The sequence below is a fragment of the Jaculus jaculus genome, chromosome 4 (genome assembly GCF_020740685.1).
Source record: "Jaculus jaculus isolate mJacJac1 chromosome 4, mJacJac1.mat.Y.cur, whole genome shotgun sequence".
In the NCBI taxonomy this organism is placed as follows: Eukaryota; Metazoa; Chordata; class Mammalia; order Rodentia; family Dipodidae; genus Jaculus; species Jaculus jaculus.
This window is the reverse complement of record NC_059105.1, coordinates 2,438,134-2,452,502: the sequence shown is the minus strand read 5'-3', so window position 1 is coordinate 2,452,502 and position 14,369 is coordinate 2,438,134. Positions and strand designations below refer to the sequence as shown.

The 14,369-nt window shown below is 42.0% G+C and overlaps 1 protein-coding gene across 7 annotated transcripts in view; it reads right to left on the bottom strand.

The window, feature by feature from the left end:
• The window catches only part of Hdac4 (histone deacetylase 4), a 303,466-nt gene that overhangs the window by 150,196 nt on the left and 138,901 nt on the right, over positions 1-14,369 (bottom strand). For all 7 annotated transcript variants that reach the window (XM_045146718.1, XM_045146721.1, XM_004667834.3 and 4 more), the window contains exon 3: positions 715-786. In XM_045146718.1, the coding sequence (XP_045002653.1) occupies positions 715-786 (72 nt within the window). The remainder of the gene's footprint in view (positions 1-714; positions 787-14,369) is intronic.

The window sequence follows — 14,369 nt, the reverse complement described above, 5'->3', positions numbered from 1 at the left end:
ATTAGGCTTTTAGGACAGGGAGGTGCTAGGCACATGTAGGGGTTGGCGCAGAACTTCCCTCAGCCCCACGCCTTCTCAGTGAGACTCCAGAGTCCGGAACGAGGAGCCCCATGCGCAGGTATGTGTAGAGAGGCATTTGATAGAAGAAGATACGTTAAAAAGTTTCCATTCCCTATAGATTTGGGAAAAAGTGCTTCAAGTTTACTATATAGAAATATCATCTACATTATGAGATTTATAGTGACAACTGATGAGTTTGTTATTACAGAACAAATGAGCTTAGAAGACCTCTCATCTCTTTCAGTCAGTTTACCCTTGGCAGGTCTACAGACCTCACAGCTCACAGCTGTGAGGCTGGCCTGCCATCCAGGCCCAAAGTACGGAGCTCCAGGTCGCAAGCCCAGGCTGGATTCCCACCATTTCAGGACTCTGTGCCATAGATGCTCACTGGACCAGAGCCTGCAGCTATGCCTAAAACAATCAGCCCATGGCTTTAGGAAGAATACACCCTCTAGTGTCTGGGAGAAAAGTGGAATTTCTCTACCACTTAACATACATGGAGCCACTGTCCTCTTCATTTTCAAAAAGGAAGTTCTCTGACCACAGGGGAAAAAAACACACACCAAGTCCAAGCAACCTGAACCCCTCAACCCTCTCACCTTATCCCCTCAGAAGGTCAGGGACCCCAAAGCACAAGCAGATGTGTGGACTTACCTGCACTGGACATGTGGTTCACACGGGCAGGATTCAGCAGCTCTACTGGCTGGTCTCGGCCAGAAAGTCCATCTGAGGAAAAGAGAAGGCAATGGCTTCAGAAACAGGCCATTTCAGTGAAAAGGCTTTGCAATGAGTATACTGGAACATATGTACCTCTTACACTTAAAGGGCAGTTTCAACTCCATCATAGGTTGTGTTTGTGTTTGTGTTTGCCAGAGAAAATGAAAGCCCTCTGTAGAATAATCAGGCTCCAGTTGAGACATGACACACTGCGACGCTGGCCCAGGGCATCTGGCTGAGCTGGTCTGGCTTACTTGTGCTTAGCCACCATCATCTAGCTACCTGGTTTATCAGAAGTGGGCTTTTTTGCAGAGACCACAAACATTAAGATAATCAGAACAGTACCAACTTGACTGTATTCACTGAGTACAAAACTAATTAGTAAAAAAAAAAAAAATTAATTTAAAAGAAGATAATCAAAACAGAGGTGCTGTCTCTCATCCCAGACAGCAACAAAGGGTCTGGCCAGAACAGGAGCAGTTGTGGTACACATGGCAGCAGGGTGGGAATGGGGTGAAGGTAACAGGCACCAGGTTACTCAAAGCAGCTTTGGAAAACTACCCCTTTCTTACCAGGGCCTTACAGAAATTTATTACTTGTTTTAAGCCCATTTTTAGATTACATTCAAGGTCTGATCTATCTATTCTGTCTGACTCACCACAAGGATGAGACTGGAACCCACCTACCACCAAGGCCAGGCATAGGTTAAATGTAGATTGCCTGGAAGTTTGAAGTTTGGAAGGAAGTTTAGAAGTTTGCAAAGAAGTTTGGAAGTTTGGAAGGGAGGGAAGAAGGGAGGGAGGGCAGGCGAGACTTCCAGGAATCACAACTTTTCCTTTAGAGTCAACATCTGACAAGTGGGGTTAAATGCCCTGCAGTGACATGAATATCACTGCAGGCCTGCATCAGAGGTCACAGAACTAATTTGAGGGTGAACAGCACAGGTTCAGAGAGTCATGTAGCTGCTCTAGGGCGCAGAATTTCAAAGCATGACACAAAGAGGTAATATTAATAAGCCAACTAGTGGAGCCAGGTACTACACGTCCTTGGTGGAGTACAAAACCCAAGGACGAGAACCATGGCCCAGGAGATCCAAAGCATGTTCTTTGGAAGGGAAAGGGACTGTGCTCAGAACCAGCATGGGCATGCATGGACCAAGGTGGAGAACCTGAGAGGGTGCTGCTTGGCTCCTCTTTCTAACTGGAACTCTGTTCCTGGTTCTGGTAATTTTAGCCAGAAGTAAGACACTGGACATAACTGGGGTGAGATGCTCAGGCTCCTGGTGTCAGCAAGAGTGCTGGGAAGTCACAGTTACATCCTCTATAGATAACCACTAGGTTCAGTCAATTCTGGAAACCATTCAAACTGCAGGATAACTCAGGAGGATAAACCTATGACAGAGAACACGGGACTGTAAATCCAACTCCAGGTCTTGTCAAGTGAGTAACAACAGTGATTCAGAGTGTAAGTTACACATAATGTGAATTAATCAATGCATGGCTTGGTTAAGTCTTGGCCCAACAACAGGATTTCTGGGCTTTGTATAGGGGAATCCCACTCAGCCTTCAGAAAGATGTTCACTGTGCATATGAACCAAATGGCACAACAGACACCAGTGCTGTGTGATGAGCAGTGCCCCTAGAGCCCAGAGTTGTTTCTCATCAGAAGTGAATTGCAGCCCATGCTCAGGAACAAATTGGCCCTAGAGAGAGACAGGGAAGAAGGTCCTAGCTGCTAATGTTCACACAAATAGTGCCACCTCCAGGGCTGACTCTTCTATTTGCCTCGTTCTCTATCTGTCGCTCTCAAATAAATAAACAAAAATTTTTAATTATTTAATTTTTTGGCATCAATTCGGATTACTGAATAACTCCCCCTTCTGTCTGAGAACATGGTACAATTCCTTTTCTTTAACATGGCCAACATTACATCTTTGGGGAAAAAAGACTTAGTCCAATTGAGTGCATTTTGAGAAACAGAAAAACTACAAAAGTAGAGAGAGTGAAGTCCTTTCTACTGTGGAGTCTAAAGAGTTGAAGACTCTTTTAATAATGCTAGACATCATCCTATTGTTACAAAAAGAAAATTGAATAAATCACGATTTTAAATCTACGCAGTAGGAGACAGTTTGACAGAAAAGAAAACCTGGGATGGGTGTGACTCTGAATAGGGCCTCAGAGCTCTAATGAAGCTGCTTTCAGACACACCAGTAATATGGAACCTTGTGGGTATTTGGCAACAGGAATAATTCAAAGTCTTCATGGGAGCCAGCCCTCCTATCCATTGTACGTTTAGAAACAATCTTTACTTTATAAGGTGTAGGTTCTCAGGGAGTGGAAAGGCCTAAGAGAGGCCGGGGGAAGAGACTGTAAAAGAAGGGTGTGGAGGGGGCAATCAAAATTCAAGATACTCTGAATTAGACATATGGAAACATACTTTTGTGAATAATGGAACATCCAGAAGCCATAGATTACTAGATAATTTTCAGTGCCAGGTATGGAATACCTTCCAGTGGGTTGTTTTGGCAGGGAGGGCCCTGATGCCTCCACAACATTACAAGCTGTTACCATGGCCCTTGGTATCCCACAAGTAACAGATGGTAAGACCCTATTGCTGAAGACTTCACATGCCTGGGCAGCAAGGCCACTGAGAAATCAAGCTGGGGCGGAGCTGAAAACCTGCTCCCTGTAGACCAGTCAACTGAAAGCTGGAAAAAGCTGCACTGCATGCAGCCCTATGGGAGACAGAAGTCATCAGCAGCGAAAACAGTAGCCACTGAAAGCCTCAAATTTGGCCAAAGAGGCCAAATGACTGAACAAGTGCAATAGTGGAGTATTTGCTCTGGGGGAACCCAACTTCTCTCTAATTGGACTAAAAGCCTGTTCTATGGGAGGGAATACATTTCTGGTACTGGAAACCTAATCAAAAGTCTATGGTGGGGAGGTCAAGAGCCTTAGGGGTATAAAGCCTGCTCTTGTCTGGCTAAATGTATATATTATGCTCACCAAACTGTCCCGAAAGCACTACACTTAATGTTCATACTCATTTATTAATGCTACTCTCACTTTTTGTTAGAGAAGCTTCTCTTTTCAGATGGTGGTGAGCACTGGGTGACCCAAAAGGCACCATAGTGCTGAGAAGTAGGGACAGAGGAGTGTCCAGCACTGAAACATCTCTATCACACCCTGCAAGGCACAGTCAGGGTCCAATGCGGAAGAGGTGGTGGAAAGAATGTAAGAGCCAAAGGAAGAGCACCAACCCTTACAATGTAACTATCCAGACAGAATTGGGCCTCGATATCCACGACCTCTCAGTGCCCAGAAATACCTTCACACAAGACCCTCATAATAGGAGAAAAAGATGATAATGTAAAAAATAAAAGAGAGACTAATAGACAGAAGGAGGGGATATGATGGAGAGCGGAGTTGTGAAGGGGAAAGTGGGCCAGGGGAGCGAAATATCATGGTTTATTATCTGTAAGTATAGAAGTTGTCAACAAAATCATAATAAAATAAAAAGGGGCCAGCTTCCTGGTAGACTCTGGTGCCCACTCCCTCTTCCTGCACCTCCCTTTAGGATAGCTTGTGCAGGTTGTCACTCAGAAACGAGCTCAGGGCTCCCTCATGTCTTTTGTCCTGGGACCTCATCCAAGATGCTAGCTGACAGTCATCATTATACCTCCTTGGGCTTTGTTTACGTGGCTGTGGGTCTCTTAGGCTTTCTTGGGTTTTGATGACTGGGGCAGTGTTAAGTGGGACTGGTCAGGTCATTTACAGCCTATTTCCAAGTGAGATGTGTCAGATGTTTTTTCTCCTAAGTAGATTGGAGCTATGTGTTCTTGGGAGAAAGAAGATGAATGAAGGATCATCCTCATCACAACACACCAAGGGCACTGCATGGATATGGCTCATTACCTAACTTCCTTTAAGAGGTTATTAAGATACTGAGAGGGATCAATGTTGCTCTGGAGGGACGGACTTACTTCCCTAAGGGCTGGGTTAGCTAGTACACATACAGGTAGTTAGAAAGCCAGCTCAAGTCCTCCTGTTGTCCTTGCCCTCCAAGTCCTATTGTGTTATAAAGCAGTCTAAGGCACTCATCAGAAAATAAGCAGATGCCAGCCCCATGTTTCTGACTCCAAACAGTGAGAAAAAGCTCTTTGGAAGTCTCCAGTATTCTGTTACAGCAACAGAAAACTCAGACTAATAAGCCAGGCACATAGAACCCACAGCTCACATCACCATGGGTACTTATTACTCACAAGGCTCTGGCAAGATTCACCTTTGATTCCTTCCTTATCTACCCTATAATCTTTAGGGAAATGTCACTGTGTGCAAGCCATACATGTACTTTGCTTCCCCATCTACTTCTTGAGTGCTTTGAGTAGACCAAGGAGGATCCCACAGCAGAGGAAGGTAGGTCCTGGACTCTGAGAAGGCAAGCACATAGGTAAAGATGTCAGAACCAGGCAAGATCAGGGAAGCCACGAAGGACCTTAAAAGGAACCTGTATGATTCCAGGCCAAGCTGTCCCTCACTCATGACCCTAAGCTCAGTTTTCACAGTACATACTCCTCGGCGTCTCAGAAGTAGAGTGCTGGTAGATCTGTCTACAAGACATGTGTAATACCAGTTATGCATATGGCAAGTAGTATGTTTTCTAGTAACAAGGATGGAGACATTCCTATCCTTTCTTCCAAGGTGCCCTGCCTCAATGGGTAGTGAGCTCAAATCAAAGAGAGAATCTGCAGGAAATGTATGTGAAGTAAATAGTCCCATACTCAGAGTACGCCATGTGGCCCCTCAGGTCCATCCTTGCTTCTGCAATACTGATGTGGTTTTTGGAGGTGAGAGAACACTGTCACACAGATAGAGGCTGGCTTTCTGCATGAGGATGCTAGCCTCAGGAAGAGGCAAGCCAGTGTTTCCCTGATACTTTATGTCTGGGGCCACGTGGCTCTGAGAGAAACTATAGCACACAAGGGGCACCTTCTGGGATGTGGGGTCTGGTTACAGAACCGCTGATGTTGACACAAAACGTGACTTAATGAACAAAAGGAGAACTCCTGATTCAGGGATATTTGTGTGGTTGTGTGCTATTAAACTAGGTGACATGGGAAAGCAGTTAAAGAAATAGGTTAGTGCTCGTATCAAGGACAAAAATATTCTTACCTGGTAAAAAAAATGACTTGGTTTTCCTGAACAAAGACAGAAGGAACTTAAATAGCTTGCTTTTTGCCTAAATACAGATGAAAAGATTTCCCCCTCTGCCAGGAGTCCCAGCTAGGAGGACACCAGGCTCTGGCTTCCACCTCAATGGCAGTCTGTGAAGAAGCACTGCATGCTGGCTTCCTCACCCCAACACTATAGTGCCTAGCCAGCATAACAGAGTGCAGTCATGGACAAATTACCTCTCCCAGTGTGATTTCTGGTTAAGATGGTGGTGTAGGAACCACACCAAAGCAGCCTAAGGGAGAAAAAGCCAAAAATCAACCCAGCAAAATACACTCTTCTACTAAACAGTGAGGTGGACAAGAAATTATCAGCTGCAGCAGAGAAGTAGAGACATTCAGAGTGTCTGGAGGCCAGAGGAGCAGGCAGAAGCGGCTCTAGCAGTGGTGGCACCAGGCCCATGTGGCCACAGCCATAAGGCTCGACCTGAGCCGCAGGAAGAGCCAGGTGAGGAGATTCTCCACTCACACCGGAGCCCCTCACAAACTCAAGAAACGTGAGGGTTAGGAACGGCAGGGAAGAACATGAGAAAGAGGACTGCAGGGACCAGCAAGAGAACTTGAGGCACCATACACAGCATCCCCTCCTCCATGCCAGTGCAAGCGCCAGCAAGCACCAAGACCTGGGGAAGGGAGCTCACCCACAGGAGACCAGGGCAGTGATCTAGCGACCCAGCCAGCCTACCTGAGCCCACATGCCAACAAAGAGGGACCAAAACAGGAGTGCAACTCAACTGAGACCAATACTACCCAAAAGGTAACTGGGATTACACAAGGTAAGTACCCGCCAATAAACCTGGTAGATAGGCTTGAATTGGAAGCACTGATTGCACCTTCAACGTCAGGATAAACTATGTTAGATCTGATGGATGGTCAGATTTGCCAATCTAAAATATGCTATATTTTGGGCTTGTCATTTGTTGCTTCCTGATTAATAGTGCCTTTGTTTACTAATCTTTACATCATTGGGGAAGGGTCTCATTTGGTCAAAAGCTGACTTGGAACTCTCAAAAGACCAGAAATCTTAGCCTCCTAGTTGGCAGGATTAAGGGTCTGGGGCAACACACATCCTAAGGGACTGTGACATTGTTAGAGGATCTGGTTGAGATAATACCTACACTTGCATCAACATTCTGTGCTATTTTTCATTGACTGTGTACATTATTTAGTTAAATTTTAGAATCTACCTTTATTTTATTCCACTTAGCCTACTTAAATACTTTCATAGCAGGCAAACCCAACACCTACGGTCACGTTTGTACTTACTCTTGAGAGTCTTAAGAGCCACACCTAGCACCTTAAGCTACTACACTTAAGATATGTAACATCAGACTGATACATCTTATAATACTGCAAATAAATAGAAAATCCACGCATTCAATTAATCCAAGATTTAAAAAGATGTACATTATAGTAAAAGAAACACAAAAAATCAAGACAATATAAATCATTCAAAAAGAATTAATACATAAGAAATTACCTCCAGTGAGACTGATTTAGAGGTGTTTTCAACAAAATCATAAAAGAAAAATTACCCCAAATTGGGAAAGAGATGCCAATGCAGTATAGGACACCTTTAGAACACCAAACAGACAAAACCTGGAAAGAACCTCTCCTGGCCATTTTATAAGTAAACTACCAAACATTCAAACCAAAGAAAATACATTGAAAGCATTTAGAGAGAAAAATCAAGTCACATACAAAGGCAAGCCCATCAGGATCACAGAAGATTACTCAACACAAACTTTAAACGCCAGAAGGGCTTGGAATGATGTATTCCAAGTTCTGAAAGATAACTACTGTCAACCAAGGTTACTTTATCCTGCAAGGCTATCCATTCAAATAGACGGAGAAATAAGAACATTCCACAAGAAAAGGAGGCTAAAGGAGTATCTGAAGACAAAACCAGCTCTACAGAAAATACTCGAGACGATCCTCCATGCTGAAGACAAAGAAAAGCACACATATAAGGAACCTGGAAAAAACAAACCATACTCAAATACTAGTTAATACAAAAGAGCAAAAGTAAAACTGGAAGAACTACAAAACAAGAAAAATGGAAAAAAAAAAATAAATACACACCTTTCAATAATAACTCTTAATATCAATGGTCTCAATGCTCCAACCAAAAGACAGGTTGACAGGCTGGACTAAAAAGCAGGATCCTTCAATTTGTTGCCTCCAAGAAACTCACCTTTCTACAAAGGATGGATAATATCTTAGGGTGAAAGGTTAGAAAACAGTGTTTCAAACAAATAGGCCTAGAAAACAAGTAGGAGTTGCTGTCCTAAGATCTGACAAGGTAGACTTCAGTCCAACATTAGTAGGAAAGATATATTAAGATTTATATTAATTAAAAACACACTCCAACAGGAGAACATAACAATCCTAAACATATATGCACCTAACATGGGGGCTCCCAACTTCATCAAACAAATGCTATTAGAACTAAGGTCACAGATAACACCAAACACAGTTGTAGTGGGTAACTTCAACACCAAACTGCCATCAATTGACAAGTCATCCCAACAAATTAAACAGACAGATATCTCAAATAAATGAGGTCATAGAACAAATGGACCTAACAGGTATCTACAGTATATTTCATCCAAATGTTGCAGAATACACATTCTTTTTAGCAGCACATGGAACATTCTCAAAAATAAACCATATATTAGGACACAAAACAAATCTTAACAAATACATGAAAACTGAAATAATTCCTTGTACTCTATCTGATCACAATGGAATCAAACTATACAAATCGATAGCAAGAAACACCATAGAGCATACACATAATCACAGAAACTACAACAATACACTACTAAAATAATGAATGGGGTCAATGAAGAAATCAAGAAGTAAATTAAAAAATTCAGAGTCAAATGATAATGACAACACAACATAGCAAAACCTTTCAGGGCACAATGAAGGCAGTCCTAAAGGGGAAATTTAGAGCTTTTGGTGCCTATATTAAGAAATTAGAAAGGTTCCGGTTAAGATGGCGGTGTAGGTACCACACCAAAACAGCCTAGGGGGGAAAAAAAGACCAAAAAAACTCAGCAAAATACACACTTTTACTAAAAAGTGAGGTGTATAGGAAATTGAAGCGGCAGCGGAGAAATAGAAGAGATCCAGAGCATCCAGAGCCTGCACAGGCGGGAAAAGCGGCTCCAGCAGCTCCGCCAACTGGGGCTGCGGCAGCACAACAGAAAGCCACCAGGCTCAGCTCCAGCCACAGGAAAAGCCAGGTGCGGGAGCTTCCCCTCAAACCGGCGCTCTCCGCAACTCAGGAAACATGAAGGGAGAGCGGTAGCCAGCAATGGAGGAGCAGACCACGAGATAGAAGAACACGTGGAGCAGCGAGAGAACCAGAGCAGCTGTGGCTCCATCCCCTCCCCTACTGCCTGAGCCCAGCTCCAGAGAATAGAGCAGCGGTCCCGGGACCTGGCCACGCCAACTTGGGCCGACAGCAGGACCCAAGCAGGAGCAGAGCCCGGCAGCAACATCAATGGCTCCTGCACCAGCAATAGCGGCCCCAGCAGTAGCAGCTCCAGTCACGGCAACAGCGGCAGACCCAGCAGCAGCAGACCCAGGAGCGGCAGCAGCAACAGACCCAGCAGCAGCAGACCAGGAGCGGCAGCAGCGGCAGATCCCGCAGCAGCAGCTTCAGTGGCAGCAGTGGCACTGGACACAGCAGCGGCAGCTTCAGCAGCAGTGGTGGCTCCAGCAGTGGCAGCTATAGCAGCAGCAGAGGCAGCAGCAGCAGTGGGCCCAGCAGCAACAGCAGCTTCAGCAGCAGCGGCTTCAGACAAAGCAGCAGCAGCTTTAGCAGCAGTTCCAGCAGCAGGGGTGCTGATCTGCAGGGCCACACTTGCCAGGTTCGGTTTGCCCCACAGAAAAAGCCAATGCCCAGCTCCAGAAATCAGAACAGCAGCCCGATGACCAGGCAGCAACTTGACTGAAACCAAAATCATCCAAGGTAACTGGGATTGCACCAGGGAAGGGTCTCACTTGGTAACAAGCTGGCTTGGATCCCTCAACAGACCAGACATCTTAACCTCTTTGTTGATAGAGGATCTGGTCATTATAATAACTACTCTTGCATACATACTTGGGGCTGTTTTTGATTGAATGTGTACAGTGTATAGTTAAATTTTAGAATCTACCTGTATTTTATTCCACTCAGCCTACTTGAATACTCCCATAGCAGGGAAACACAACCCCTAGGAACACCTTTGTAGATACTCTGAGAGTCTTAACAGCCACACCTAACACCTTAAGCTCCTACCCTGAAAATATATAACATCAAACCAATTGATACAGCTAAGAATACCAAGCTAGCTAGAAAATCCAAGCATTAACTTAATCCAAGATGCAAAAATATATGCATTATAACACAAGAAACACTAAAACTCAAGACGATATACATCCACCTAAAAGTATTAATGCATCAGAAATGTCTTCCAGTGAGAACGAGTTAGAGGAAATGCCTGAGAAAGAGTTCAAAAGAATGATTATAAATATGTTCAAAGACATCAAAGAACAAATCAAAAGAATCAAAGAATAAATCAAAGAGGAAATCAAAGGAATCAAAGAAGACGCAGGACACCAATTTAATGAAATAAAGAAGGCAATACAAGACATAAATAAGGAAATAGAAATAATAAAGAAAAACCAGTCAGAATTACTAGCAATGAAGAACACAGTTAATGAAATAAAAAACTCTGTAGAAAATCTCACCAGTAGGATGGATGAGGGAGAGGACAGAACATCTAAGCTAGAAGACCAGGTGGCAGATCTAATACAGTCCAACAAAGAGAAAGACAAACTTATAGAAAAGTATGAGAGGGAATTTCAAGACATTCGGGACACTATGAAAAGATCCAATATAAGAATTCAGGGCATGGTAGAAGGAGAAGAATTCCACTCCAAAGGCATAGTAGGCGTCTTCAACAAAATCATAGAAGAAAACTTCCCCCAAATTGGGAAAGAGGTGCCAATGCAGATACAGGAAGCCTTTAGGACCCCAGCCAGACAAAACCTGGAAAGAACCTCTCCTCACCATATTAAAATCAAACTTCCAAATACACACACCAAAGAAAAAATATTGAAAGCAGTTAGAGAGAAAAATCAAGTTACCTACAAAAGTAAGCCCATCAGGATTACAGCAGATTATTCAACACAAACTTTTAGAGCCAGAAGAGCTTGGAGTGATATATTCCAAATTCTGAAAGATGACAACTGTCAAACAAGGTTACATTATCCTGCAAAGCAATCCATTCAAATAGACGGAGAAATAAGGACATTCCGTGACAAAAGCAGGTTAAAGGAGTATTTGAAGACAAAATAAGCTCTACAAAAAATACTTGATAGAATCCTCCATACTGAACAAAAGGAAAAGCACACATATAAGGAACCTAGAAAAAACAAGCAATACTCCAATACTAGTTAACACAAGAGAACACAGGTAGAACCAGAACCACAAAAAAAAAAAAAGCAAACATAAATACACACCTTTCAAAAAAATCTCTTAATATCAATGGCCTCAATGCCCCAATGAGAAGACATAGGTGGGCAAACTGGGTTAAAAAGCAGGATCCTACAATTTGTTGTCTCCAAGAAACTCACCTTTCTACAAAGGATAGACATTATCTTAGGGTGAAAGGTTGTTAGATGGTGTTTCAAGCAAATGGGCCTAGAAAGCAAGCAGGGGTTGCTATCCTAATACCTGACAAGGCAGACTTTAGTCCAACATTTGTCAAGAAAGATAAGGAAGGTCACTTTATATTGATTAAAGGCACACTCCAACAGGAGGACATTACAATCCTAAACATATATGCACCTAACATGGGGGCTCCCAAATTCGTCAAACACTATTAGAACTAAGGTCACAAATAACACCAAACACAGTGGTGGTGGGTGACTTTAACACCCCACTCTCATCAATTGACAGGTCATCCCGGGAAAAAATAAACAGAGAGGCATCTGGACTAAATGAGGTCATAGAAGGAACGGACCTAACAGATATATACAGGACATTTCATCCAAAGGCTGCAGAATATACATTCTTTTCAGCAGCACATGGAACATTCTCTAAAATAGACCACATATTAGGACACAAAGCAAATCTTAACAAATTCAGGAAAATTGAAATAATTCCTTGCATTCTATCTGACCACAATGGAATTAAACTACAAATCAGTAGCAAGAAACGCTACAGAGCATACACAAGCTCATGGAAACTAAACAATACACTACTAAATGATGAATGGGTCAATGAAGAAATCAAGAAGGAAATCAAAAAATTTATAGAGTCAAACGATAATGAGAACACAACATTCGAAAATCTCTGGGACACAATGAAGGCAGTTCTAAGAGGTAAATTTATAGCTTTAAGTGCCTATATTAAGAAATCAGAATGGATGCAAGTAAAGGACCTAATGCTTCACCTTAAAGCCTTGGAAAAAGAAGAACAAGGCAAATCAAAAATCAGTAGATGGGAAGAAATAATAAAGATTAGGGAAGAAATTACTGAAATAGAAACGAACAAAAAAAACAATCCAAAGAATTAATGAAACAAAGAGTTGGTTCTTTGAAAGGATAAACAAGATTGATAAACCCTTAGCAAATCTGACCAAAAGAAAGAGAAGAGACACAAATTAATAAAATCAGCGATAAAAGAGGTAACATCACAACAGATTCCAGAGAAATTCAAAAAATCATAGGGACATACTATAAAAGCATATACTCCACAAAGCATAAAAATCTGAAAGAAATGGATGATTTCCTTGATTTATATGACCTATCTAAATTAAATCAAAATGAGATTAATCACTTAAATAGACCTATAACAAACATGGAGATCCGAACAGTTATCAATAATCTCCCAACTAAAAAAAGCGCAGGCCCGGATGGATTCACTACTGAATTTTACCAGACCTTTAAGGAAGAGCTAACACCATTGCTTCTTAAGCTTTTCCAGGAAATAGACAAAGAAGGAATTTTACCAAACTCCTTCTATGAGGCCAGCATCACCCTGATACCAAAACCAGGCAAAGATAGAACAAAAAAATGAAAATTACAGACCAATCTCCCTCATGAACATAGATGCAAAAATTATCAACAAAATATTGGCAAACAGAATACAAGAGTATATCAAAAAGATCATTCACCCTGACCAAGTAGGCTTTATCCCAGAGATGCAGGGATGGTTCAACATAAGCAAATCTATAAATGTAATAAATTACATATACGGGTTGAAGGACAAATATCACCTGATCATCTCATTAGACACAGAGAAAGCATTTGACAAAATCCAACATCCCTTCATGATAAAAGTCCTACAGAGACTGGGAATAGAAGGAACATATCTCAATATAATAAAAGCTATTTATGACAAGCCTATAGCCAACATATTACTAAATGAGGGAAAACTAGAAGCTTTTCCACTAAAATCAGGAACAAGACAAGGGTGTCCACTGTCCCCACTTTTACTTAATATAGTTTTGGAATTCTTAGCCACAGCAATAAGGCAAGAGACACACATAAAAAGGATACAAATTGGAAAGGAAGCGATCAAGTTATCATTATTTGCAGATGACATAATTCTATACATGAAGGACCCTAAAGACTCTACTAGCAAACTGTTAGAGCTGATCAAAACTTACAGCAATGTAGCAGGATACAAAATAAATACACAGAAATCAGTAGCCTTCATATATGCTAACAACAAACACACAGAGGATGAAATCAGAGAATCACTCCCATTCACAACTGCATCAAAAAAAAATAAAGTACCTTGGAATAAACCTAACCAAGGAAGTAAAGAATCTCTACAATGAGAACTTTAAAACACTCAAGCGAGAAATTGCAGAAGACACTAGAAAGTAGAGAAACATCCCTTGTTCCTGGATTTGAAGAATCAATATTGTAAAATGGCAATCTTACCTAAAGCAATCTACACATTTAATGCAATCCCTATCAAAATTCCAAAGGCTTTCTTCATGGAAATAGAAAAAACAATCCAAAAATTCATTTGGAATCACAAAAAAACCTCGAATATCTAAAATAATACTGAGCAACAAAAATATGGCTGGTGGTATCACCATACCTGATTTTAACCTATACTACAGAGCCATAGTAACAAAAACAGACATGTAGATCAGTGGAACAGAATAGAGCACCCAGATGTAAGCCCAAGTAGCTGTAGCCCCCTGATATTCAATAAAAAGGCCAAAAATACTCATTGGAGAAAAGACAGCCTCTTCAGCAAATGGTGTTGGGAAATCTGGATATATATCTGCAGAAGGATGAAAATAGATTCTTTTCTCTCTCCATGCACAAGAATTAAGTCCAAATG